This window comes from Phalangium opilio, unplaced genomic scaffold (assembly GCF_054372755.1).
Source record: "Phalangium opilio isolate 3A_F unplaced genomic scaffold, DU_Popi_V2 ptg000056l_1, whole genome shotgun sequence".
Lineage (NCBI taxonomy): Eukaryota > Metazoa > Arthropoda > Arachnida > Opiliones > Phalangiidae > Phalangium > Phalangium opilio.
Window position 1 is genome coordinate 6,691,584 of NW_028324175.1, and position 24,800 is coordinate 6,716,383.

The window sequence follows — 24,800 nt, forward strand, 5'->3', positions numbered from 1 at the left end:
TCGTAACCCTAGCTGATCACCGCGTATATCATAAAACCAAACGATGATAATGGAGTAGAAGCCAATGATACAGATTGGTGTCTTTGTGGAACAGACGGAAGAGCAGTGGATGGTGGTGTTAGAAGCCAATGATACAGATTGGTGTCTATGTGGAGTAGACGGAAGACCAGTGGATGGTGGTGTTTAGGAGCCAGTATGTACAGAGTGGTGTCCAAGTGGGATGGTCAAAGACCAGAAGATGGTGGTGATTAGAAGCCAGTATGTACAGATTGGTGTCCAAGTGGAATGGACGAAGACCAGAAGATGGTGGGGTGATTAGATGCCAGTAAGTACAGACTGGTGTTCGTGTGGGATGGACAAAGACCAGAAGATGGTGGTATGAGAACTCAAGTAGAGGAGTCATTTCCGTGACTGTGAAAGCAGTTCGGAAATGGCGAACACGTTTGCTCCGATACGCAAACTGCGAACGCTGTCACGTGGGTGTAACAACGGACAGACAGACACACAGACAGACAGACTGACAGACAGACAGACAGACAGACAGACAGACAGACAGACAGACAGACAGACAGATACGGCCGTTACAGAACCTCTCCTGGACTACGTCACACGGAGAGGTAAAAAGTATATAGGTGGGTGGAAAAGTATAGTGTTGTTTTAGATCTGAAAGCGTTATTGGACGTTTTTAACCCTGAACATTTGTATAAAAACGAATTTACGTGAACATTATTCATTTGACAAGTGTAGTTGACCTTAAATTCATGGTTTCATTTAATTAAGACTTCATACCTAATAATTGAAATTCCTTTCTCAATTTAGCCACGATGGCTCTTTAGTTTGTCCTTGGCATACTGTACGTGTTTACAAAAATTAAACCATGGCCATTTTATGAACCCACAAAACTATTCTGGGCGCATCTCAAAGGTTTGTAAGAAATTATGGGGCGATTTATAGTCGAAAATGTACTATGAAATTTTGCCCTAAGGTCCACCGTTTCCCTCAAGAATGTGATTTTACATTTCTGTCCGCCATTTTTTAAGATGGCCGCGGATTAGAAAAACCTTTAATTTAGAGTAACGTCTCTGCAAAATTTCAGCCTTCTACTTACAGCGGTTTGGGCTGCACATTGATTATTAGTCAGTCAGACATACAAAAATGTATTTATATTAAAAATATATAGGGTATGCATTTAAAAAAAAGTCCCGACACATTTGTCTCTAAGCGTAAGGCTAATTTCCTATCTTCAAATAGAGTTTTGCGGTCAACTGAGACAGAAATACGATAATAAGTATTCTCCATGGGGTTTCTAACTTTTTGCAGTGCTTTTTGTTAAAAGGGAATGCGCGGCTCCTTTGACCCTTTGAAGTCGTGAAAGGGCGCTTCTGGGTGCGGTTCGCCAGATCGAGGCTTCCTAGACTTAAAAGAAGCCGATGCGATAGAGGCGATACTACGTGCATTCCTCTGGTGATAGACGGGTTGAAATTTGAGGAACGACCTTCAGGGGGGTTTCACAAGGACGCTGCATTCCATAAACAGACGCAATAGAAGCCGACTATTTCCGGTATGCCTTGAAATGCGGAAGAAGGGGTAAGTTATTTTTAGTCTCACCGTCTATTAATAGCGTGGATCATTAGATTGACCTGGTCTGTACCTTTTCGAAATTATTTGTGATGTAAAATTCGTCATCAGAAGTAAGATGAGACTAGAAGTACTGAGCTAACCAAATTCTTCACTTGGCGAAAGTGAATATTCTTGATAACACACCAACGGTTGGTCCTCTGGTAGCGGTTTCTGAAATTTCCCTTCAAAACGTGAGACGCTCGTGGCGGTAGACGGCCGAACTAGATTCAAGCACCCGCGTCCGTGTTCCGCGGCTTTAGGTTGAGGGGAAGGGGTAGGAAATTTTTTGGAACTCGACCAATTTTTTTCTCTCTAGTGTAGGCGCGATGGAAGCGGCATAGAATCCTCAAATTTGTTCACTAGTGCCAGGATCTACTACCAATGCTAGAGCTCTTTACTTCTAGTCTCATCTTACTTCTGGTAATCCTAGAGACTTGGAACTCGACCAATTTTTTTCTCTCTAGTGTAGGCGCGATGGAAGCGGCATAGAATCCTCAAATTTGTTCACTAGTGCCAGGATCTACTACCAATGCTAGAGCTCTTTACTTCTAGTCTCATCTTACTTCTGGTAATGCTAGAGACTTGCAGCTCGAGCTAGTTCGAGAACGACAAGCGAGAATTGACTGCACTCGGTTAATTTTGCACTCCATCTTCCTATTTAGTCTGTAATAAACCTTTGGCAGCGCCAAAACCAGGCGTGGCTTTACGAAAATCTATCTCACGTTTCTTATACTGTAGAACATATCTTATAAACTTTTGCTTTTATTGACATGGCCCAAGCGTGGCGAGCTTACTAAAGTACCGCCCATATCCCTAACTTTGATCTTGAAGCCGCGGAGACCTTAAAATAATTCCCCGCGTCATCTCTATAATTTCTCGGTGCTGATCAACTCATATACGCTAAAACGAGTTTACATATTTTCATATTAAGTGCGTCACAACAAGTACCACACTGTTGCAATATCGTTTCAAGGGAATACGAAACAATGGGAAGTTTGCAGAAAGGTTGGACACACCGCTGTTAGGTACGGTATACATTTATCCATCGTTACAGGCGCGAATCTTACCGGAGCCTCCGAGATGAACTAGGCCCATGCATGTCAAATTTTATGTTAAGGAAAATATTTTCACCATATATGTGTACGAGGTGGCGCTTATATTACCGTTGTGACAGGGGTCTTCCTTAAATTATCGTTGATATTTCAGGGGTCAGTCATAAAATTTTCATAATAGAGAAAACTTTCATCCTTAAATTAACTTAAATGTTTTTGGGGCCATTCACTTTTTATTGAATCTTTCGGTTAGATTGTATTGATGACAACAAAAATAAATTTTTTAAATTAAAATAATTCAGTAAGAGTAATAAAAACGTATACTTAAAATTCGCGGACTTGGCTCAATACCTAAGCAGCCGACAGGGTCACGGGGTTGAACTTTGTTCATTTTACAGTAATATAAGCGCCCCCAAGCGTACAACCACGGCGAACTAAATTGGTTAAAAAAATATTCTCGCTACGCCACACGCATCTCGGAGGCTCCGATCTTACGAAGTAAATTTTTATAGAAAGTTCGCGGACTCTTGAGGTCTTAGCTACTATAGTTCAACGGAATGCTGAAGAAATGATAGCTGATATGTTGTCCGAAAAAGTCGCCTTTAATCCAAAGCCTAGATTGCAGAATTTCATCATTAACATCATATCTCAAACTGCTTTTTGGTAAAACCAGGAAACGAAACTTGCCGAATATCGTGGGTTTAATCTATTATTACTAAAACTTTAGATTGGACGAGTTAACCGAAGCAGAGCGTCAAATAACGATGAAAGAGTTTGATCTTTTTCACGAGAGTATGACAATTTCCCCCGGAGACTTTTCGCCTATTCTTTATCCGTTTTTTCGCAAGTTTCAAAAGACTATACAAAAGGCGGCGGAAGCTGTTGGGGCATTTTTGAAGGACAGATTGAAAGAAATTAAGAAAGATTACAATCCTGGTTATAAACAGTGGCGTAACGGCGTTTGTTGGGCCCGCCCGCGGCCCCACAATAAGGGCCCCTTCTTAAGTGTCGAGCTTTAAAGAGTATGAGAGCATCACGAACGTTACTACTTTCCCCTTTCATAATTTATAGCAATGCGCCTTGTCGCCGCGGTCTCGACTAAGATTTCTCGCACATACTAAACTGCAATGCAGGCCCTCAACTCTTTTAGAAAATTTTTAATACCATAGGATTCTCTTCGCAAAATTATAGCATTATATAGGACCAGATTAATCACATTGTAGGATACTGCAGGACCAGATTAATCAAATTTTAGGATTATACAGGACCAGCTTAATCAAATTATAGGATTATACAGGACACGATTAATCAAATTGTAGGATTATACAGGACCAGATTAATCAAATTAAAGGATTATACAGGACCAGATTAATCAAATTATAGGATAATGCAGGACCAGATTAATCAAATTATAGGATAATGCAGGACCAGATTAATCAAGTTATATGATTATGCAGGACCAGATTAATCAAGTTATATGATTATACAGGACCAGATTAATAAAATTAAAGGATTATTCGGACCAGATTAATCAAATTATAGGATTATACAGGACCAGATTAATCAAATTATAGGGTTATACAGGACTCATAAATGATTTGATTTAGAGTGTGGATAATTTTATTTTATTGAGAGCGTAAAACACTATAAATAAGCGTTACATCGCACCTAGATCTAAACAAATACTGAAGGTCTCACACAGACAGATTTAGATTTGCAGTGACTATTAATTAAATGAAACTGTAAGCAAAAAGAGACTTAAAAGTGAATGATAATGACTAAATCAAGCAATTTAAAAGGGTCGGGTAGGAAGAGATGTTTTGAGAGATGACAGATTTTCAAAACTCTTTTTTATAATTGAATATATTTTAAAGGTCTGTGCTATAATTGACTTCAATCTTTGGGCTTAGATATTTAAATGAAAGGTCAGACACGAAATTCAATTGCGTTATTTTGGAGTTCACCTCAGAATGCAAAGTAATTCTTATCATTTCACATAAAAACCTTAAAAATCGTATAAATTCAAATTTTGAGAATTGAAGATAAAACTTCCTGAGCGAGCGAAGCAAGGTCCGCGATTTTTTGGTCTCACGAAATGAGATATCACTAATTCTGCGTTTAAAACATCATACAGCTGGGATCATAAACAATTACTTTGAAATCACAAAAATATAGGACTTTATTGGACGATTTGTGAAATTGTAGGGCACTTTATAAAATATAGGACAATCAGTCTATAAGGAAAATTTTGAAAGGGCCCCCAAAAGCTATGGGCCCGCCCGCCGTTGCGGGCTCTGCTCCCCTGTAGTTACGCCACTGGTTATAAATTATTTTTATGAAACAATTAACCATTAAAGGGAGGGTGAAGTAGAAAATCAAGTGATTTTTTTAACGATTCTTCTACTAATTATAAGACCAGTCTGCATAGTCAAACATTCAGGAAATACTTCCGAATGATTTTAAAATCAAATTAGGTTCAGATTTTAAGGATAATTTTAAATAAAGTCCTGCGACCAATCGCGTAACGCCCTGCCTTTTTATTAACAAAATTCTCGTGGCACGCTCCATGTCTCGCGCCACCATTGTCACGTTGCGCGCCTAATTTTATCAAATCTCGTGATATATTTCATTTGACACGGAACGTGCCACGAGAATTTTGTTAACAAGAAGGCAGGGCGTTAAGCGATTGGTCGGAGGTCCTTCTTTAAAATTATCTTTAAAATCTGAACCTAATTTGAATTTTAAAGTCATTCGGAAGTATTTCCTGAATGTTTCACTATGCAGACTGGTTTTGTAATTAGTAGAACAATTGATAAAAAATCACTTGATTTTCCACTTCACCCTCCCTTTAAGAGAAATCTATATCTACGTGTAATAACTCTAAATATATATATATACTCTAGATGAATTACGTCACTTCACGGATTCCGTGATCGCTTCTGGTATCGAAGCTGAATCCGAGGAATCTGAAAACAAAATTTACTTAACTGATCGCCATTTGCAAGGAATATTAGGCGACCTCTTTTTGGGTATTGTTATGGCATTGTTTTTAACGCGATAGACCATTTAAAATAGCTGTATCTTAAACGCTATACTTATGTTTTCAGCTGGTACCGACGCAACTACAACTGCCATCACGTTGGTATAATCAAATTATAGGATTATACAGGACAAGATTAATCAAATTATTGGATTATACAGGACCAGATTAATCAAATTATAATATTATAAAGACCAGATTAATCAAATTAAAGGATTATACAGGACCAGATTAATCAAATTATAGGATAATGCAGGACCAGATTAATCAAATTATAGGATAATGCAGGACCAGATTAATCAAGTTATATGATTATACAGGACCAGATTAATCAAATTATAGGATTATACAGGACCAGATTAATCAAATTATAGGATTAAACAGGACCAGGTTAATCAAATTATAGGATTAAACCGGACCAGGTTAATCAAATTATAGTATTATACAACACCAGATTAATCAAATTATAGTATTATACAACACCAGATTAATCAAATTAAAGGATTATTCGGACCAGATTAATCAAATTATAGGATTATACAGGACCAGATTAATTAAATTATAGTATTACACAACACCAGATTAATCAAATTATATTATTATACAACACCAGATTAATCAAATTAATGGATTATTCGGACCAGATTAATCAAATTATACTATTATACAACACCAGATTAATCAAATTATAGGATTATACAGGACCAGATTAATCAAATTATAGGGTTATACAGGACTCATAAATGATTAATAAAAACTGTCATTGTAGACAAAGACTGGAAAGTGTAAAAGATAAGGTTTGAAAATGAACTGCCTGAAGTAACAGATATTAAAATTTTCACTTTTGAAGACATCATTATAAAACATCAATTATTTTAAAAAATTCTTATCTTACTTTTTTTCACCAAAATTTCATTTTCCCAAAATATTTTTCAGCAATATTTACCAAGTATTTTGTCCTCAATAGTAGTTGTCACCTAGAAGGGTTTAAGGGATGCTAGCTTGGTACTGGTTTTACTTTCAACTAACATTTGATTTATCGTAGAAAATTCGCCGATTCTGATGTACTGGCTACCATTGTACACGATAGCGTTGAAGAAATGGTCTGAAATGCTACAAAATATGATGTCTAAAAAGAGCCCTTTCAACCCGCAGGAACAACGGCAATTTTCTTAAAATTTTAAAAGCAAATTTGGCTCAGAAAAAACCAAGCGCCAGAAGCCCGTCTTATAAAATTTACTTACTACTTTATGATCAATTCAATAATATTCATGAACGCCCTATCGTCCACAGCAAAGAAACAACTCGAAAAAAGTTCAAGTTTTTCCGGGGCACAGGGTGATTCCCGTGAGGAACAAAACTTAAACCTCCGTTTATAATTTACCGATTCATGGTTATGGAGAATAAGGGACTGAATGCATTTTTAGAGAAGGTTTAATTTGTAAAACTACCACTCTTCATTTTCTTTTTGCCTTTTACTGTTTAAAGTCTAGTTGAAGATAACATTTTTTAAGTATTATATTTATATTTTCACAAACATTATCCACTAAAATTAAATAAGGTCGATGTCTGACCGGGCCCCCGAGAGGTACGGGCCCCGGGAAAATGGACCGAATTGCCCCCCTCTCTCGACGGCCGTGACTCTTTGGGCATGACGTCATGATGCTCATCGGATGCCCATCAGAAAAATCAGCTGTGAGGTTTTTTCGATGAGCATCAGATTCATGACGTAAATTTCGCCATTTTGCGCCGTGACTCAAAAAATGGAGGGAACCACATCCCAATCTCCTGCGAATAATGAAGAATTGACAAATATTATCCTTATGGATAATAATACTAAAAAAGCAATGTACTATTTCGGTACAAAAAGGATTATGACAGAGTTTTAAGAGGTAGGCGTTTCGATTTAATTGATGAATTGAAGTACAATATCTTTGTAAATATAATTATTTAAGCCTCTGCCATAACTTCATCATAATATCGTCGCCATTTTGAAAAGCATGGATTACACGAAATTGTGCAGTTCAACAACTGCAACGTCATCATGACGTCAAAAGAACACATTTTCCCAAACATCGATGTTTTTCCTGATGAGTGTTACTGAACGCAGCCCAAAATAAACCTCTCCGAATCGAGACGCAATTAAAGAGGTCTTTCTTAAATAATTAAAATTTATATTATTTTAATCGTCATTAATTTAGCTTAGCTCTATTTAAAACGTTTTAACAAATGTGGATGAGAGGGAAAGTATGACAATGGCCATAGAGCCTGTTTTAAAAAACGCGGACATCAAAGTTTCGCCAATAACTATTTAGTTTACTAGTGCCTGATGGACTTACAAACTCGCGACTGAAAGTAGTTCAGACATTTATTCTCCTTGGTTTAACCATAGCCCACTCGATCACGCGCATCACGACGCAAGCTGCTCGCGCTATAGCTAAATTACGGAGATTTGTTTTAAACGTATCTAGTTTTATGTGCTCTTCTATTGCTTCGATAACCTTACTTAAATCCATATTATACCTTCAAATACCTTTTAAAACATTACCAGCTACTCTGTCCTGACTTCAAACACAAATCGAGGAAGTTCTAGCATACACAATAGCAGACGACGGTAACCGCGTAACCGCGAATTAACACAAGACCTATTTTAAGGGAGTGAACAGGCCCAGTATAGCTACGCCAATAAAACGGTCAACTACGGCGAAACTCTGATGACTCGCGACTTTTGGCCATTTTCATACTTTTCCCCTCATCCACTTTTGGTTTTAAGAAACTTTATTCCTAGAACAATTTTAAACATAGCTATTGTTGAGGTTTGAATTCAAGCCTATGCCTCTTAACAATTTTTTATTTAGGGTATATTCACTATAAACATGAATCTATATAACTATGAATATACAGCTGCGTTACGCTGTCTAACCTAGGGCTGTGCGAGCCTTGAATTTTTGGTTTCGAGTCGCGTCTCGAGTATTGAAATTTTCCCTTATCGAGTATCGAGCCGAGTCTCGAGTACTCGAATCGAGTATCGAGTAGTTGGAAAATTTGTTTCGAGTATTTATCGAGTAATTAATTTAATTCATCATTAAAATACATCAAAAGCGCATACATATTTTAGAGTAATTGCAATTAAAGTTAATATTTCATTGAAACTTGTATTATAAACATTATAAACTAAATCCACACTAGATAAACCGTTAAATTAAACTTAATCAAGTATAATTAATGTGAAATTAACCCAAAACACGAATGTTTTTGGTAAATTCATGGATACCTTATAATTAAACTAACAAATTATAATTAAAACTACACTTATCTTTCACTCAGCCTCCATTTTCCTGTTTAATTCTTACACTTAAAAAATTGTCATTTAAAATCATTTTTCCCATATTGAAAAGAGAGCCATTGAAAAGGCGCGAAATTTAAAAGTGTTTTGGGGGGGAGGGGGCGGGGGTACAGTTTGTGTGCCTTTCTAACAGGAGTATTGTTACAATTGTAACACTACAGACCTTGTATTTCTAATGGAACCAGCAATACCGCAACGCCGAGCCGAAAAACCAGGATGGTAATTGTTTGGACCTATCGGGTGAGGACATTGGAGCACCAAAAACATACCGCGGTGTCACTTGTTGAACGTTAAAGTGACCTTCATCACTTTAAATCCCATGACCTGCTCAATCTGGCAATCTTTGAAAACTCAACTTCGAGGTAATTCCGGTCCTTTTTCATATACAGGGTCTTCAGTGTAGGAGCTAAGTAGTAGAATTACAGTAGTTAGTCTCGTTTCCTAGCAAAATGCCAACCTATTTCAACCAGGAAAAATTGGACAGGATGTTTATTTTGGGTGAAGGTCGCAGTAACGCTCAACTAAACGCAGTGCTTTATGCCGAACGGTTTCCACACCGACAACATCCGGTGCGAAGCACCTTTTCCGACATTGGCGAGCACCTTCGTGATTTCGGTAGTGCAAGATCGTGAACGTAGAAGAGACTGTATAGTCTGTAATGAGGATATAGATTTTGACATCGTAGCACGTTTTGAAGCCAATTCATGCTAATAGTAGAGCGGTGGAACAAGAAGTTGCACTAAGCCATTCTACTGTTTGTGCCAGTTTACAAGGGCATCACTACCGGCATTATCATACCCCCCTACATCAAGCCTTAACGGACAAGGATTTCCCAAGACGGCAATACCATTAGTTTTACCATTCGTCATGAGTTTACTGCTTGCAAATGTATTGCAAGACATGGATAGTCGTCTGGAAGAGTGCCTAAACCACAATGGTAGAAACGTCGAATATTTACGTTGAGGTGTTTACCAACCAGTTAAGAGGTTGTAATTTGAGGCCCACGTTCTAAGACTAATCGTAGGACAGTGCTTTAAAATATTTTGTTGCAATCTCCAGTATTCTTTTTGTACCTTGTCACTCGTTGTCACTTGCATACAATAAAACATGAATTCTAAACATTTATTTACACCCTGTATAATTTAGTATGACATCACCCGTTGGCAGTATTGGGGGTTGTACATAAAGGAAGCTGTTGGTCTGATCTCGACACCACTGTATATGTATACAGTGTACGAAACAAATATTTTTCTTCCATATTTCAAATACCGTCGTTTTTAAGCTTCTTTCATAAATAAAGTGCAACATTATATGCTTATCGAAATCAATGTTATTGGATATAAGTTAAATGTAATTAACGATACTGAAGTACTTCTTTAAGCAATTAGAAATAGATCAACCCCAAATGTATGACGGTAAAGCAAACATAATTATTCAAAATTTAATTACATTAAGACTGAAGTAACAGATATTATTTAAAAAAACGTCTTGGTTTGGACCAAGGCCGAAAAAACAAACGATATGTGTGAGGTTTATCAATTGGCTGAAGTTCAGATATTGCAAATTTTTTTAGTTATTTTTATCCATTTAATCCTTAATCAATATTAAATTCAATCAACTGATTTTACTGTTAATCGATCTATTCCCTCTAAATTAATTGAAAAAATTACATATCTACGCTTTTTCAAGAACAATTACATTTTCCGAAAACATTTTATCATGAAATTAATTATTTTGAAGGGATTTCGTATAAGCACCTTGACGGACATAGTTTTATTTGTTGCTGGCAGCAGCTGGCTTGACAAATTTTCAAGTTTGCATAAAAAAACTTAAATCGACAAGTTGCTAAAAAGACTGATGTTAAAAAAAATATGATAATTTAAATTTATTTTGTTCAGACTAGTTAATAAACGAATGCCGTATACTTAAGACAAAGCAACATCGTTTATCCTGTGTGGTTTTTGTTAGTAGGTAGCTATCTGTAGCACTGGAAAAATATGATATCGGTATAAATATAACCAAAGGTATAGGTAAAGATTACATAAATAGAAATACGTTTCAGTACCAATGGCTTGTTATATTCATTTCCATTCATTACCAGTTAAACGAAGAAGGTCACTCTTAACTTAACCCCCCCCCTCCCCAAGAAAGTATGAAGAGGGAAATTGCAGTGCAACCTTTCTTTCACAGTCGCGACATTAGAAATGTAGCATTTCGATATACGAAATTAAATGTATGAATTCGTGCAACACCCTGGTTTGGCATCCACTATTAAATATTTACATCTTCCTTTCGAATTATGTCAAAGTTCGATTGGTCTTTTTAGACACAGTATTTCAAATATTCAATATTAAATCCCTCAACACGTGCTCCCTTCAAAATAATTAATTTCATGATAAAATGTTTTCGGAAAATGTAATTGTTCTTGAAAAAGCGTAGATATGTAATTTTTTCAATTAATTTAGAGGGAATAGATCGATTAACAGTAAAATCAGTTGATTGAATTTAATATTGATTAAGGATTAAATGGATAAAAATAACTAAAAAAATTGCAATATCTGAAACTTCAGCCAATTGATAAACCTCACACATATCGTTTGTTTTTTCGGCCTTGGTCCAAACCAAGACGTTTTTTTATAATTTATCGAGCCTTAGTTTGATACTCGAAACTTTTTCGAGTCTCAGAAAATCCCTTATCGAGTATCGAGCCGAGTACTCGGCTCGATGATCGATCGAGTACTCGCACAGCACTAGTCTTACCTCTCGATAAGGTTTGGGCGGGGCTTAGCGAAAGGAGACATCAGTCACGTGTCTGCTAGTGTTAGGAGCGGGAGAAGGAAGGGGGAGTCCGGGGTTGTGTAAATTCGAAACGTCACTTCCTCTTGTCTCGTGATTGGCTATTAGAGCTACGCAAAACGCGTCAAAGCTAGGAGGGTAACACCCAAACCAAATAGACATGATAGAAGGGGCATATGACAGAGCTGTATATTTATAGTTATATAGATTCATGCTATAAATGATAAGAAGAGCCGCAATTGCGTGAACCTTTGGGGGAGTTGCCATTGGGAGGCAAGACGTTTCTAGTAACCCTAGCCGATCGCCGCGTACTTCTTTTTCCTAACGATGATCATGGAGAATTATATTGCTATCTGCGAAGTGCGAACACGTTCCCTCCGTTTTGCCAAATGCGAACACGGTGACACAGACACGTCCAGTGTAATACCTCTCCGTGACGTCATCGTCACTCGGAGAGGTAAAAAGCAGTTCAGATTAACAACCACTAGTAAACGAAACTTTATTTTTTTTACCTCTCCGAGTGACGATGACGTCACGGAGAGGTATTACACTGGCCGTGTCTGTCTGTCTGTCTGTGTGTCTGTCTGTCAGACCCCACGTGACCGCGTTCGCAGTTTACAAATCGGAGCAAACAAATACTCGATTTCCGGAACGCGTTCGCGGTTCACGGAAATTTGGCCATTCATCTACCAACACCAGTCTTTACTAACTGGCTTCTAAGGACCACAATCTGCTAGTCTTTGTCCATCCCACATGGACACTAGCCTGTAGTTGCTGGCTCGTAAGCACCACCATCTTCTATTCTTCGTCAATCCCACATTGACACCAGCTTCTATGCACCACCATCTTCTGTTCTTCGTCAAACCCACATTGGCACCAGCTTCTATGCACCACCATCATCAGGTCTTTGTCCATTCCGGCTTCTTCTCCATCGTTAACGTTTTTTTTAAGATATACGCGGCGATCGGCTAGGGTTACGAGAAACGTCTAGCCTCCCAATGGCAGGGCTTCCACCATCGGTTCACGCGAATGCGTTTTTATCTATTATTGGTTTCAAGATATACGCGGCGATCGGCTAGGGTTACGCGAAACGTCTAGCCTCCCAATGGCAGGGCTTCCACCATCGGTTCACGCGAATGCGTTTTTATCTATTATTATAATGGAAACGAATCGTATATATACCCCAAAATTTGAAAAAAGCGGGCAAGAGGGGTACCCTTCACTTTAAACGTCAATATTAGCAAAGTTTCGAAAGATAATAGGAACAACTTTATTTTAAACGATTTAACTATTTTTAAAGTTATTTACTGGCGATTAAAATAATTAATATCATTTATATTTAATTAATTATTTAAGATAAACTTATTTCTATGTAATGACACAAGTGAGAGTTTATATAGAAAGAGTAATGAAGATTGCATCCGAATCGAAACACTACACGCACATCAAAGTTAATATAAAGCGAGTAGGATGATAAGATCTCTTACAAAACGATAACATTTCCTTTTTGCAGAATATTAAATGGAAATATTTTAAATATTTTTCGGCATTACGATTCTTTAAGTAGTTGTGTAGCTATAAAGCTCTGTTTCATCTTAATATTCCAAGAACATCTTTTGATATTAACATTTCAAATTTGGTGTTTACTTTTTAATTCATCTTTACTACATTTATATATAGTGTAATCGCATTTTTTATATTCATTATATAATATGGGTGTTAATTCTTCATCTATCCACAAGTGTTGAAACTATTGGGTCTGTGAAATAAGATACCCTAGATTTAAACTAGAAATGACCTTGTTTCGCCTCCTCTTATAGGAGGTGTTAACGGTTCAGAGTGAGCCGAAAGTTAAATACACCCTTCAGTGATACATTTAGGGCCTCATTAGAATTATTGAGGATACAAAGGAAATTTTTAAACGCTTAAGCCTTTGCTAAAGACCTTGGCAATATTTCGCCAATTTGAACGATGTATTTCCGGTTTTTCTCATTGGCTGGTGGACCTGTGTTTAGAAAGTAAATTCGTCTCGGCTCGGAGAGGTTTATTTTGGTTTCCCAACTTGTTTGCATTTGACTTGGAATTATTCAAGGTTAAAAATTAAAATTAAGGTTAACAGATAACCAAATAAGCGTGGTCTCTTATTAAACTTTTTCCAGAAACTAAAACTTTTTAATTTATTGGCCTATGGCTTTGGCCAGGGGTGGGGGAACAGCATTTCCAATCTATAAAAGTATCCAAACAACATTAGAAATAATAATAATAATTAAAAGTTCAAATAAATGCAAATAGCAAATTACCAAAAGTATATAGATATAAAAACAAAAGTACACTTCATAAATAATTCCCCGCCTTTGGCTCTATACAGCATGTAATCTGAGAAGCAAACTACCCTACGCTCAACCGCCTACAGGAACTAACCAATCAGGGAAGAGCTTTTCTGACGCGGTCATAGGTTTATAGAAAGCAGTACATGATGCTGGCCATCCAAACGTTATTTTTTGATACTCCTTTATGAGCTTATTCACGGCTTGTTCCCTGTGCCACGGTCGGGAAGGTAATCATACGCAGAGGGGCCTTCAACACTATTCCGGCTTAAAAGGAGTTAGGGCTTCTCATATTACACGGCACGAGCAAGTTTCAATTAAGTGTACTTTTTGTTTTTAAATCTATATACTTTTGAAATTACTAATCGTACTCAAGCCATAAATCATGGCCGACTGTGAAATTTATCGTTTTTTTGCTAGTAGGAAGCTTGTCAGCTTCGCTAGTCACAACTATCCCCCGAACAAATAACGTGCGCTATCAACACAGATTTGACAATGTTTTAACTATGGGGACATTCTTTTATAAGCATTTTTAACTTATTTGGAAATATTTTCGTCATTCAATTTTACATGAAAAGTCATTCTAATTTACATTTAGCGTCCCATTTCATAATTTTCCGGTCATTATTTGACGAATAGTCAAGACTGAAAGTTGACGTATTTGGAGAAAATGAATCAGACTGCCTTGGTCAACATTGATTAGTAAAAGCTGTAGAGTATCAATTTTCTGCACGTTTAAAGCAATGCCGGCATTCAAAAATAAAAGCCGGAACATTGTGAAAATTGTAAATTGGAACTTAAATAAAATCAAATTTAAAATCCAGCTTCAAAAAGATTCGCTAAGTATATTTAAAATGCTCCGAAACCAAGTTCACTTTCAAAAAATTGTCACCATATGAAAATGATTACGAGAAAATGTGTGTTTGTAAGGGCGAAAGTCAGGACTTGTAACGCTTAAAGGGTCAGTAAAGAAGTCGGCGGACCCTTGAAGTTTTTTTTTATTGACGTCACAACCCCCCGCAAAGGGTTTGCAAAACGAAAGTATTTTGTGTTATTCAGCATTATACTGCAAGTGATAAAATAGGGCCAATCACATCACCTTTGTAAAAAAAAATTCTCCTCGTTTTTTACCATAACGGCTCTACAAAGACAACAAGTCTCGAGTCTACTATCAAAGTCGGCAAGGTCTTTAACAGTGCCTTTATAAGACAGTTAAAAATCAAAAAACTTCTTTGATAGGTATTTTTCACGTTACCCAGGGCTGATACTCAATGATACGCTCAATTTCAATTGAATAAGTGACAAATTAGTTTAAAAATAGTAAACAAAAAGCGACTGAATAGGGATAGGGCAAACTAAGCTATTTAAAGGGCCACTTGAAATGATGTTTTCAGAGATGACTGATTTTCGCAATTAAGGATATTTTAAAGGTCGGTGTCGTAATTACGCCCAATCTATGGGTTTAGATATTTCACGCAGTCAAAGGAAAGGCATCTCATAAATGGTCTACGGCGAAATTCAATTAAATCATTTTGGAGCACAACTCAGAATGCAAAGAAATTGATGTCATTTTAAATCAAAACCAAAATATTCATTTGAATTGGATTGATTTTAAGTATTAAGTTAACATTCGCTGAGCGAGCTTCACGATTTTGGGGTTTGATCAACTGTGATCCAATGTTTGCACCGCCTTACAGCTAGGCAATTGAAATATATAACGTTTAATGTTGTGGTCGAGAAGATAAATAACACCGAAAGACACAAAAATCCAAAAAAAGTGACTTTTAGCAACCGAATTTGAAAAAAGTGACTTAGTATCAGCCCTGCGTTGCCACATACCCTATGCGCACATTATTTAGAACAATACGTACCTGTCTGTGGCGCTCGAGAATATTTCCGCAGAATTGAAATCTATCTGGGAACCCCTGAGACCGCGAACACTCTCTGACACTTATCACCCGATGATCACTGGGGTGTAGTATGCAACCCTGATAGAATAAAGATTGAAATTAGAGGCGCAACTATGACCAACTAGCTTTTACCCGCGGCGTCGCTCGCGTGTAATAAGAACTTCCATGAAAATGATATAAAGAATGGGTGGATTTTACTGATCACTGATTTTTTGTAGCACCCTAGGAGCGAGGGCACTCGGCGTTGCCCGTCGGGACATTTTTTATTTTTTTTCACGCGAACATTATTCCATAAAGAAGGGTTTTTAAATTTCTGGCCGCCATTTAAATAGATGGCAACAAATTGAACCCAAAAGACCATTCAGCCCGTCTATAGGTTAAAGGAAAACAGTGTACTAAATATTAGTGAAATCGGTTGAAACGCGCGGACTTTGTTGCATAGAGAAGATCTTTTACATTTCTGGGCGCCATTTTTTAAGATGGCGGCGGATCGGAAAAATCTTTCTTAGTACGCGCCTAGTATGAGTAACGTTCCTGAAAATTTTCAGCCTTCTAGGGCAAGCGGTTTTGGGCTGGGCGAAGGGCGTTGATTATCAGTCAGTCAGGACTTTGATTTAGATATAGATAGACTTTTGAAAACTTTATGTAATACTTATCAAACAATTATAAAGCTTGGTTCCAATTTGACAACGATGGAATATAGTCAATTATTTCCGTAATATAAATTAACTAAAATATAAAAGAGTATCTCCATCCAGGAATACAAATATTATTGAAAGATATCACTTTGCAATTATTTCAAGAACAAATTAAACCTTGAAATAAATGTTTGAACTATATTCATTTTAATCGATACTTTAGTCTTCTTATTGAAGCCCTCGGGATAGAGTTGTCTAGGCGGTACTAAAGTCAACATTAGAATATGTCGATGATAAGCCGCCCTTACAAAAAACTTCTTAAGAGTTCTAAAGGAATTTCTTTGGAACCCTACGGAGCCCTTGGGATCATTTTCTAAAGAAACAATTTCCAAAGACTTCCTTGGAATTTCCTAAAGAATTCTTGAGATAAATTTCCAAAGAATTTCTTGGGATTATTTTCTAATGAAATTCTTTAGGAATTCTAGAGATAAATTTCCAAAGAATGTCTTTGGATTATTTTCTAAAGAAATTCTTTAGAAATTCTAGAGATAAATTTCCAAAGAATGTCTTGGGATTATTTTCTAAAGAAATTCTTTAGGAATTCTAGAGATAAATTTCCAAAGAAGGTCTAGGGATTATTTTCTAAAGAAATTCTTTAGGAATTCTAGAGATAAATTTCCAAAGAATTTCTTGGGATTATTTTCTGAAAAAATTCTTTAGGAATTCTTGAGATAAATTTCCAAAGAATTTCTTGGGATTATTTTCTGAAAAAATTCTTTAGGAATTCTTGAGATAAATTTCCAAAGAATTTCTTAGGATTATTTTCTAAAGAAATTCTTTAGGAATTCTGGAGATAAATTTCCAAAGAAGGTCTAGGGATTATTTTCTAAAGAAATTCTTTAGGAATTCTAGAGATAAATTTCCAAAGAATGTCTTGGGATTATTTTCTAAAGAAATTCTTTAGAAATTCTAGAGATAAATTTCCAAAGAATGTCTTGGGATTATTTTCTAAAGAAATTCTTTAGAAATTCTAGAGATAAATTTCCAAAGAATGTCTTGGGATTATTTTCTAAAGAAATTCTTTAGGAATTCTGGAGATAAATTTCCAAAGAAGGTCTAGGGATTATTTTCTAAAGAAATTCTTTAGGAATTCTAGAGATAAATTTCCAAAGAATTTCTTGGGATTATTTTCTGAAAAATTCTTTAGGAATTCTAGAGATAAATTTCCAAAGAATTTCTTAGGATTATTTTCTAAGGAAATTCTTTAGGAATTCTAGAGGTAAATTCCCAAAGAATTTCTTGGGATTATTTTCTAAAGAAATTCTTTAGGATTTCTAGAGATAAATTTCCAAAGAACGTCTAGGGAATATTTTCCAACGAAATTCTTTAGGAATTCTTGAGATCAATTTCCAAAGAAGGTTTAGGGTTTATTTTCCAAAGTTTTTCACATTTTAAGTTTGTGGATGACGAAAATTATGGCACTAACTCTTTTTTTCTATTGTGGATGTTTCAATGTAAGTAGGGCACATACGTCTGCGACAAGGATGCGATTAGTCAGGGTTCAGTATGTGTTTAAGCAGGGAAGGAAATGAGGTTTACTTGTGAGGTGACGGAAGGGGTGTGGGGGTCAAGTCTCCTCCGGCGGACACGGGGCAGTCGGCACCTATAGGGTAGGATCGCCGACATGTGTCTTATTCCCTCAAACTTTGCCGCCCAGAAGCTTGGCTTACAGGAGTGCGCCACACTCCCGGCTGGCACTAATTCTTTAAAAGTAAAATAAGAGTATATAATTAAAATCGTTATGTTTAGATTTACAGGGAATCTAAGCTGTCAGTCGGAATTTTTGCTTAATTCTCTTATGGCATGTTTTATCTTTATTTTGAGCGTAATTAGAGTCCAAAATAAATATTTTTTAGAAAACATTGTAGAGAAAATTAGGTTAAACGTGTTTCTGATACTTGAAAAACTCTCAGTGAATATACATTACTAAATTTAACAACAACGTCTGTATCTACTGCTTGGCCGTTAAAGCCTTCAAAACCCACATAGTACACCATACAATTGCACAAGGTTAAAACTTTCTGCCGTTTACGGATGTTTTTAAGTCGATTAAATGTCTGACTTTATAAGCAATTTCACACTGCATGCGAGAACTTCCTTCGCTATATGGGGTGTAGTTCACTACACTCCCTGTATTGGGATATGGTTCTGCGTGTAAGAACTATCCTCGTTTCAAGTGGCTAAATTAATTTACCCACTTCTCAAGATATTTCCCAAGAAAATTCCAAAGACATTTCCCATGTAAATTCCAAAGACATTTCCCAAGTAAATTCCAAAGAAATTTCCCAAGAAAATTCCAAAGATATTTCCCAAGTAATTTCCAAAGACATTTCCCAAGTAAATTTCAAAGACATTTCCCAAGAAAATTCCAAAGATATTTCCCAAGAAAATTCCAAAGATATTTCCCAAGAAAATTCCAAAGATATTTCTCAAGAAAATTCCAAAGATATTTCCCAAGAAAATTCCAAAGATATTTCCCAAGAAAATTCCAAAGATATTTCCCAAGAAAATTCCAAAGATATTTCCCAAGAAAATTCCAAAGATATTTCCAAAGCAATTTCCAAAGAAAAAGAGGCCAATATTCCCCAATTTCCTAAAGAACGCCTTAAGGATTTCCAAAGAAATTTCCCAAGGAATTTTCTTAAGAGTTCTTAAGAAGATTTTTGTAAGGGATAACTGCGCTGAAAGGTATCACCACTAGTTGGTTCAAGATCACTTGAGCGATTACTTTCCATAAACGGTTCGTTTTTATCTGAATTATTTTCATAAATATAAATTCTGGCAAATAAGAACCCATATATGACATGAGAACGTTTAAAGGTAGACGGGGGGGGGGGGTTTCAGAGCCATATAACTGCACAGTGTAAATCCTAGGTTCTCATCAGTCTAGTTTTTAAATTCAAGAATTGGGGGTTACTGGTCCTCGGGACCAGTTTCTTAATTGCAAATCTGTAGGAGAACAAAGGCTGGGACCACTCCGTAGACAAGTTTATTATTTCGGACACTAGGGGGGTCACTGGTCCAAAGGACTAGTTTAAAAAATATCCTTATTTCCCAGACTGGAACTCCTCATGCCTTAATTAATTGTTAAGGTTGATGACAATACTGGATACTCAGCCTTTTCTTGCATTTTGTACTTCAAGAGAAACTCGGGTTTTCCAGTCACATCGATTAGAGTGAAAAGGCCACCCAACACCCAATGCTAGACTATAAATCCCTTTAGGTTCAATCGTGTTAAGACAGATTATTTAATTAATAAGTATCAGGAATGCATACAGCTATAAGGAATCATTATGCAGCCCAGGCGCGTAGGAACGTTTCGAATTTAGGGGGGTACAGTCTTAATGTGGATTTGGGCGTCCCCCCCCCCCCAAGAAATGAAAAATGTCGAAAAATACATTTAACAATTAAGGTACTTTAGTTACAGTGAAATGGTGAATTATTATGATTTTCCAAAAACTGGTGGCCGATAGTTGTGGGTTGTGGATAATTTTCGGCACAAGAAATTTTAAACAATCCTCTCTGGATATGTTTAGATAATCACTAAATGATTTATTCTTTTTCAGTAATTTTTTTTGCCTGTATGCCAGGGCACCAACTCTTTTAGAGAATTTTTTAATTGGAAAAATAGGATTCCCTTCTCAAAATATCGGATTTTATAAGACCGGATTCATAAAACTAAAGGATTATATAGAACTGTTATAAATGATAAGACCCATAGTGTGGATAATTTTATTTAGTGAGAATGTAATATTCCTTTAAGTGCGTTTTATCACATGCTCAAGGGCGCACATAGAAGACACATTCAGATTTACTTTTAAAAGTGACTAATGATTAAAAAAAAAACAATAAGCAAAAAGTGACTTAAAAGTGACTGAAAATTACCAAATCAAGCTATTTAAAAGGGTCAGGTAGGAAAAGATGTTTTCCAGAGAAAACTAATTTTCAAAATTCTTTTTATAAATAAAGATAATTTAAAAGTCTGTCCTCTAATTGAGCTTAATCTATGAACTTAGACATTTTAGATGAAAGGTCTTAGGCAAGGTTCAATTGGAACGCAGCTCAGAACGCAAAGTAATTGATATACTTTAAAAATTATTAAAATTCAATTATGGAAACATTGAAGGGAAAAATCTTCTGAGCGAGCGAAGCGAGCTCAGCGATTTTTTTTAATCTGACCAAATGAGAGCTCGCCTACGAGTTTAAGGGACAAGTGTTAGTTTTTATCGCAGAAAATCCATTGCGATCCTAAACTAGTTAACATCCTTATATTGGGAGAAAGTGGTGTTGGTAAGTCAACCCTGATAAACGCCTTCGCCAACTACATCAAGTACAGTAGCCAAGACGAAGCGGAAAAGGCTCCGGATCTCTGTTGCCTCATTCCGACCAGGTTCGCCGTGACTGATCTAGATTATTCGGAACGCCTCATCAGATTTGGTAGCGATCCCAACGAAAGCGGTGGCAAAGCAGGGTCTTCGCAAACGCAATCTTGCAGGGATTTCGACTTCGAAGTCGGACAAACTAAAATACGTCTCATAGACACTCCAGGCATCGGGGACACGTCGGGTGTCGACCAGGACGCCATAAATTTCAAGAGGATCATCGACCACATCCAGCAGTACTCGCATCTCAACGCCATATTGATCTTGCTTAAACCGAACAACGCCAGACTTACAGTCCTCTTCCGTTTTTGCATCCAAGAATTGTTGAATCACTCGCATAAAAAGGCCAGTAAGAACATTGTTTTCTTGCTCACCAACGCCAGGAGTACCTTCTTTCGACCAGGCGATTCGTTGCCGGCTTTGCGCAGTCTTTTGAAAGACAACCAACGACACTACACTGATTTTGAGGTCAAATGGGAGAAAGATACGATTTACTGCGTCGATAACGAACCCTTTCGTTTTCTAGTCGCCCTGATGAATAAGGTAAGGTTTACGGCCAAGGAGAAAGAAAATTTCATTATTAGTTGGATCAATTCTTCCGTGGAATGCAATCGATTGATCAGCTACGTGACAAAGTTGACACCGCATATCATTGAAGAAACCGCATCGTTGTACGAAGTCAAGTTGATCGCGTCCCTGCTTACTCGACCGTTATGCGATTGTTCGTTGTTGATACATAGACACAACCAAGAATTTTTGGCCAAGGAGAAGAGAATCAATTCTGCCGGAAACAATCGAGAGCTTTTGCATAAAGGTACGCGTGTTGCCGTGAAAGTAACGCCAAAAGTCCATAAATTAAAACAAAAGGGGAACTTCGTCCTTTGGCTGTAGACGCTAGGCAAAATGAGAGGCAAACGACCCTTCCCTCCACCCCTACACGAACAAACAAATCAATCCGAGAAGAGGTTTTGGTTGGTCAAAAACGTTAATTCTTGACACTTGACTGCTGTATTGAGCATATTCACGCATATTCCCTGTGCTATGGTCGTGAAGGTAGTCATACGCAGAAGGGGGTTGACACTATTCTGAGGTTAAAGGGGAGTTTCTCATATAACACAGTGTACTTTTTGTTTGTTTTAATGTATGAACTTTTGGTAAGGCTAAATTTCTTAAGGAGGATTTGTTTCCATGTTATAGATGTTGAACTCTTTCAGTCAGTGTCAAACTTCTTTTGTAATTCAAATCTTTCGACTTCTATTTTGCAGAAGCGTACTTCAATTTACTCGATTGTAAAATCGACTATTTTGATACACCAATAACAGTGTGTTTAAACGTTAGATGCGTCAACACGTCCGTTACATTTGATCCGATCTTGTGTCAATACAGCACCGTCTGCTACGACCCGGCCTTCCAAAAGCCCCGTACTGAAAGGTCAAACAACCGATTGCACTTGGAATGCCGAAATCACGGCGGAAGTGCTTAAAATTATGAACTGTTTCTTCTTTTATGACATCTGATTGCGATATCTTTCCCGCAAAATCGTCAACAGTTCATTGAACGTCGTATTTACTTTCAGTTATTAAATCTGATCCGATAACGTGATAATTTTCATCCGACCTAGCGCTATCTGAACGATTTCTAATCTTATATCTGTTCAGATATCTTTATAATTTTACAGATATCCGTGTTTAACCTTATACACTGATTATATATACAACCATTTCAGTACACATGAAAACCTTCAATTATCTAGTCAAGACAGAGATTCATGCAATTTTTGAAGCGGGAATAGAGAACAGGGTACTTTTTGCGTGCGTCAAAGTCCACGACACCCTTCCTCGAGATGGGGGGGGGGGTATGAAAGAAGAGGCTGGTCATTGTGGCGGAGGTAAAAAGCAACGATGTATTTTTGGCCGTCACCGTCAGCAACGTCATCAAAATGAAGTTTAAGTGAGCCTGTTAGATAATTTAAAATTTTCGTTACGAATTGAAGGGATTGGATCTATGAGTCGCACTGAAGTAAATACTAACCGTCCTCATTCCTGCTAATAAAATTACACGGATCCCTGGTCAAGACTAGTCACTGTGTTTTGATAAATCATAGCCCCCCTCTGGTGCGATAAGTTCTTTCTATCTTTATTAAATAGGTGGAACAAATTACAATGGCAACCATTGTTGTGATTTTGAATAAATTGGTGCCACACAAATAATTTCCCGCTTCTAAGGACAAGTATTACCTCGTACCTAGTATAAACTAAACTATATAAATTTTTTTACATGATTTTGCGGCAGCCGTGGCCTTTCTAATCCGATCTTAAACTAACGATTTTTAGTTCTGGCTGACGCCTGGCAACTCCATTTGGAAGTAAATACAGTATTAGTTGATCATTTAAATATAAAATGAACTTTTAACGCGCAATGAGCCCTTGACCCAAATAAAAGAGCACTAGCATGTGCGTGTGACTACTTGGTCCGGTTTTCAAGTAAACACCACTTCAGTGACTAACAATGAATCACTGTTTTAAGCTAGAACAGCCGCATGAACGAAAGGGGTACAGAGGAAAACGGGACTCCGAAGTAAGAGAGGACATTGTTTTAAGACTATTCAAAAGATATACCATCAGTATATACTTGCTTTTGCATTTAAAGTTAACCTCGATTTCCTTGAATGTTTAAATAGAGGAGCGGGATTGAGTGCGTGAAATCCTTATTGTCGACGGGTGACAGAAATTTTAAGGGGAGAGTTTAACACCTTCCATTATAATAATGCAATCCAATAATCGTTTCTTTCGCTTTAGATATATCGAAAAACGTAAAAAACAGTTCACAATCATTAACCTCACTTGTACAATTAAGTGAAATGCTTAAACTTACTATTACAATCCCCATCCATGTAAAAAAAGAACGAAAAATATCACCTCACCACAATCCTCTTTCATTCACAGTCTGTCCCTTCAATGACGAACCAAAAACGTTTACACTACTACTACTACGAGAATGACAACAGGGCAGGTCAAACTAAGAGCCTCATCGTAGATGTACATCATACTATGTGGCTAAAAATCAAAAAGCGAGATAATTTTTCTGGCTTGTCAAAACCTTTTAACACGAAAGTGTTAACCCATTTTGTAGAATATTGTAAAAATCAGATGCCAAAAGGTTCATCATCCTTGGCAAACTTTGTCTAAAGTAAATTGCCTTGGAGGCCTAGATCAAAATATTGTAATAATGGTATTTTAATATTATGAGAACCTAATTTCGGGGCCCCTCTGAAATTTACGGGTAGGCTGTAGCCTACCCAGCCTAGCCCCTGGCGGCGCCACTGTAGTAAGACTATTGTTACGGGTGTAAAGCGTTATGGAGATATAAAGTGTGTCCCTTCTCTCTTATTCCCTTCTGCTACAACTGATTTGTTCTTTAATATTTTCACAGTGCATCCGCATTGCACTGTTAGAGATAGATAGTTGTGTCTTCTTGGGGCCCTATTTGTGAAGCTATTTAAGCCACTAGCCAAATAACTCGTTAATAGATGCGTGTTTAATTATTTACTATAATCACGCACAGTAAATTCTATTTCACTTTGCCTCCAATCATAAATAGATTAAAAAAAAAACCACAAATATTCCAGC

General features: G+C 36.9%; 2 protein-coding genes and 1 long non-coding RNA gene across 3 annotated transcripts in view; 2 read left to right on the top strand and 1 right to left on the bottom strand.

Annotated features, from left to right (window-relative positions):
- Positions 1–24,800, bottom strand: part of LOC149668303 (uncharacterized) — a 108,796-nt gene that overhangs the window by 41,038 nt on the left and 42,958 nt on the right. The gene's annotated exons all lie outside the window — the stretch shown is intronic.
- LOC149668305 (DNA (cytosine-5)-methyltransferase 1.S-like) overlaps positions 1–24,800 on the top strand; it is a 168,715-nt gene that overhangs the window by 32,315 nt on the left and 111,600 nt on the right. The window lies entirely within an intron of this gene.
- On the top strand, positions 1,574–22,940 carry LOC149668306 (uncharacterized). Its single transcript, XM_089840897.1, has 5 exons — positions 1,574–1,587; positions 3,400–3,631; positions 21,022–21,985; positions 22,437–22,769; positions 22,898–22,940. Exons 1-4 carry the CDS (start codon positions 1,574–1,576, stop codon positions 22,652–22,654), a joined length of 1,428 nt encoding a protein of 475 aa, XP_089697023.1. The 3' UTR covers positions 22,655–22,769; positions 22,898–22,940.

Bases quoted from the DNA above. Each gene is read 5' to 3' on its own strand.
- LOC149668306 (XM_089840897.1), top strand. The intron at 3,632-21,021 runs GTTTGTTGGGCC...TTTTTATCGCAG, and splicing joins ATAAACAGTGGCGTAACGGC to AAAATCCATTGCGATCCTAA. The intron at 21,986-22,436 runs GTACGCGTGTTG...TCTATTTTGCAG, and splicing joins TCGAGAGCTTTTGCATAAAG to AAGCGTACTTCAATTTACTC.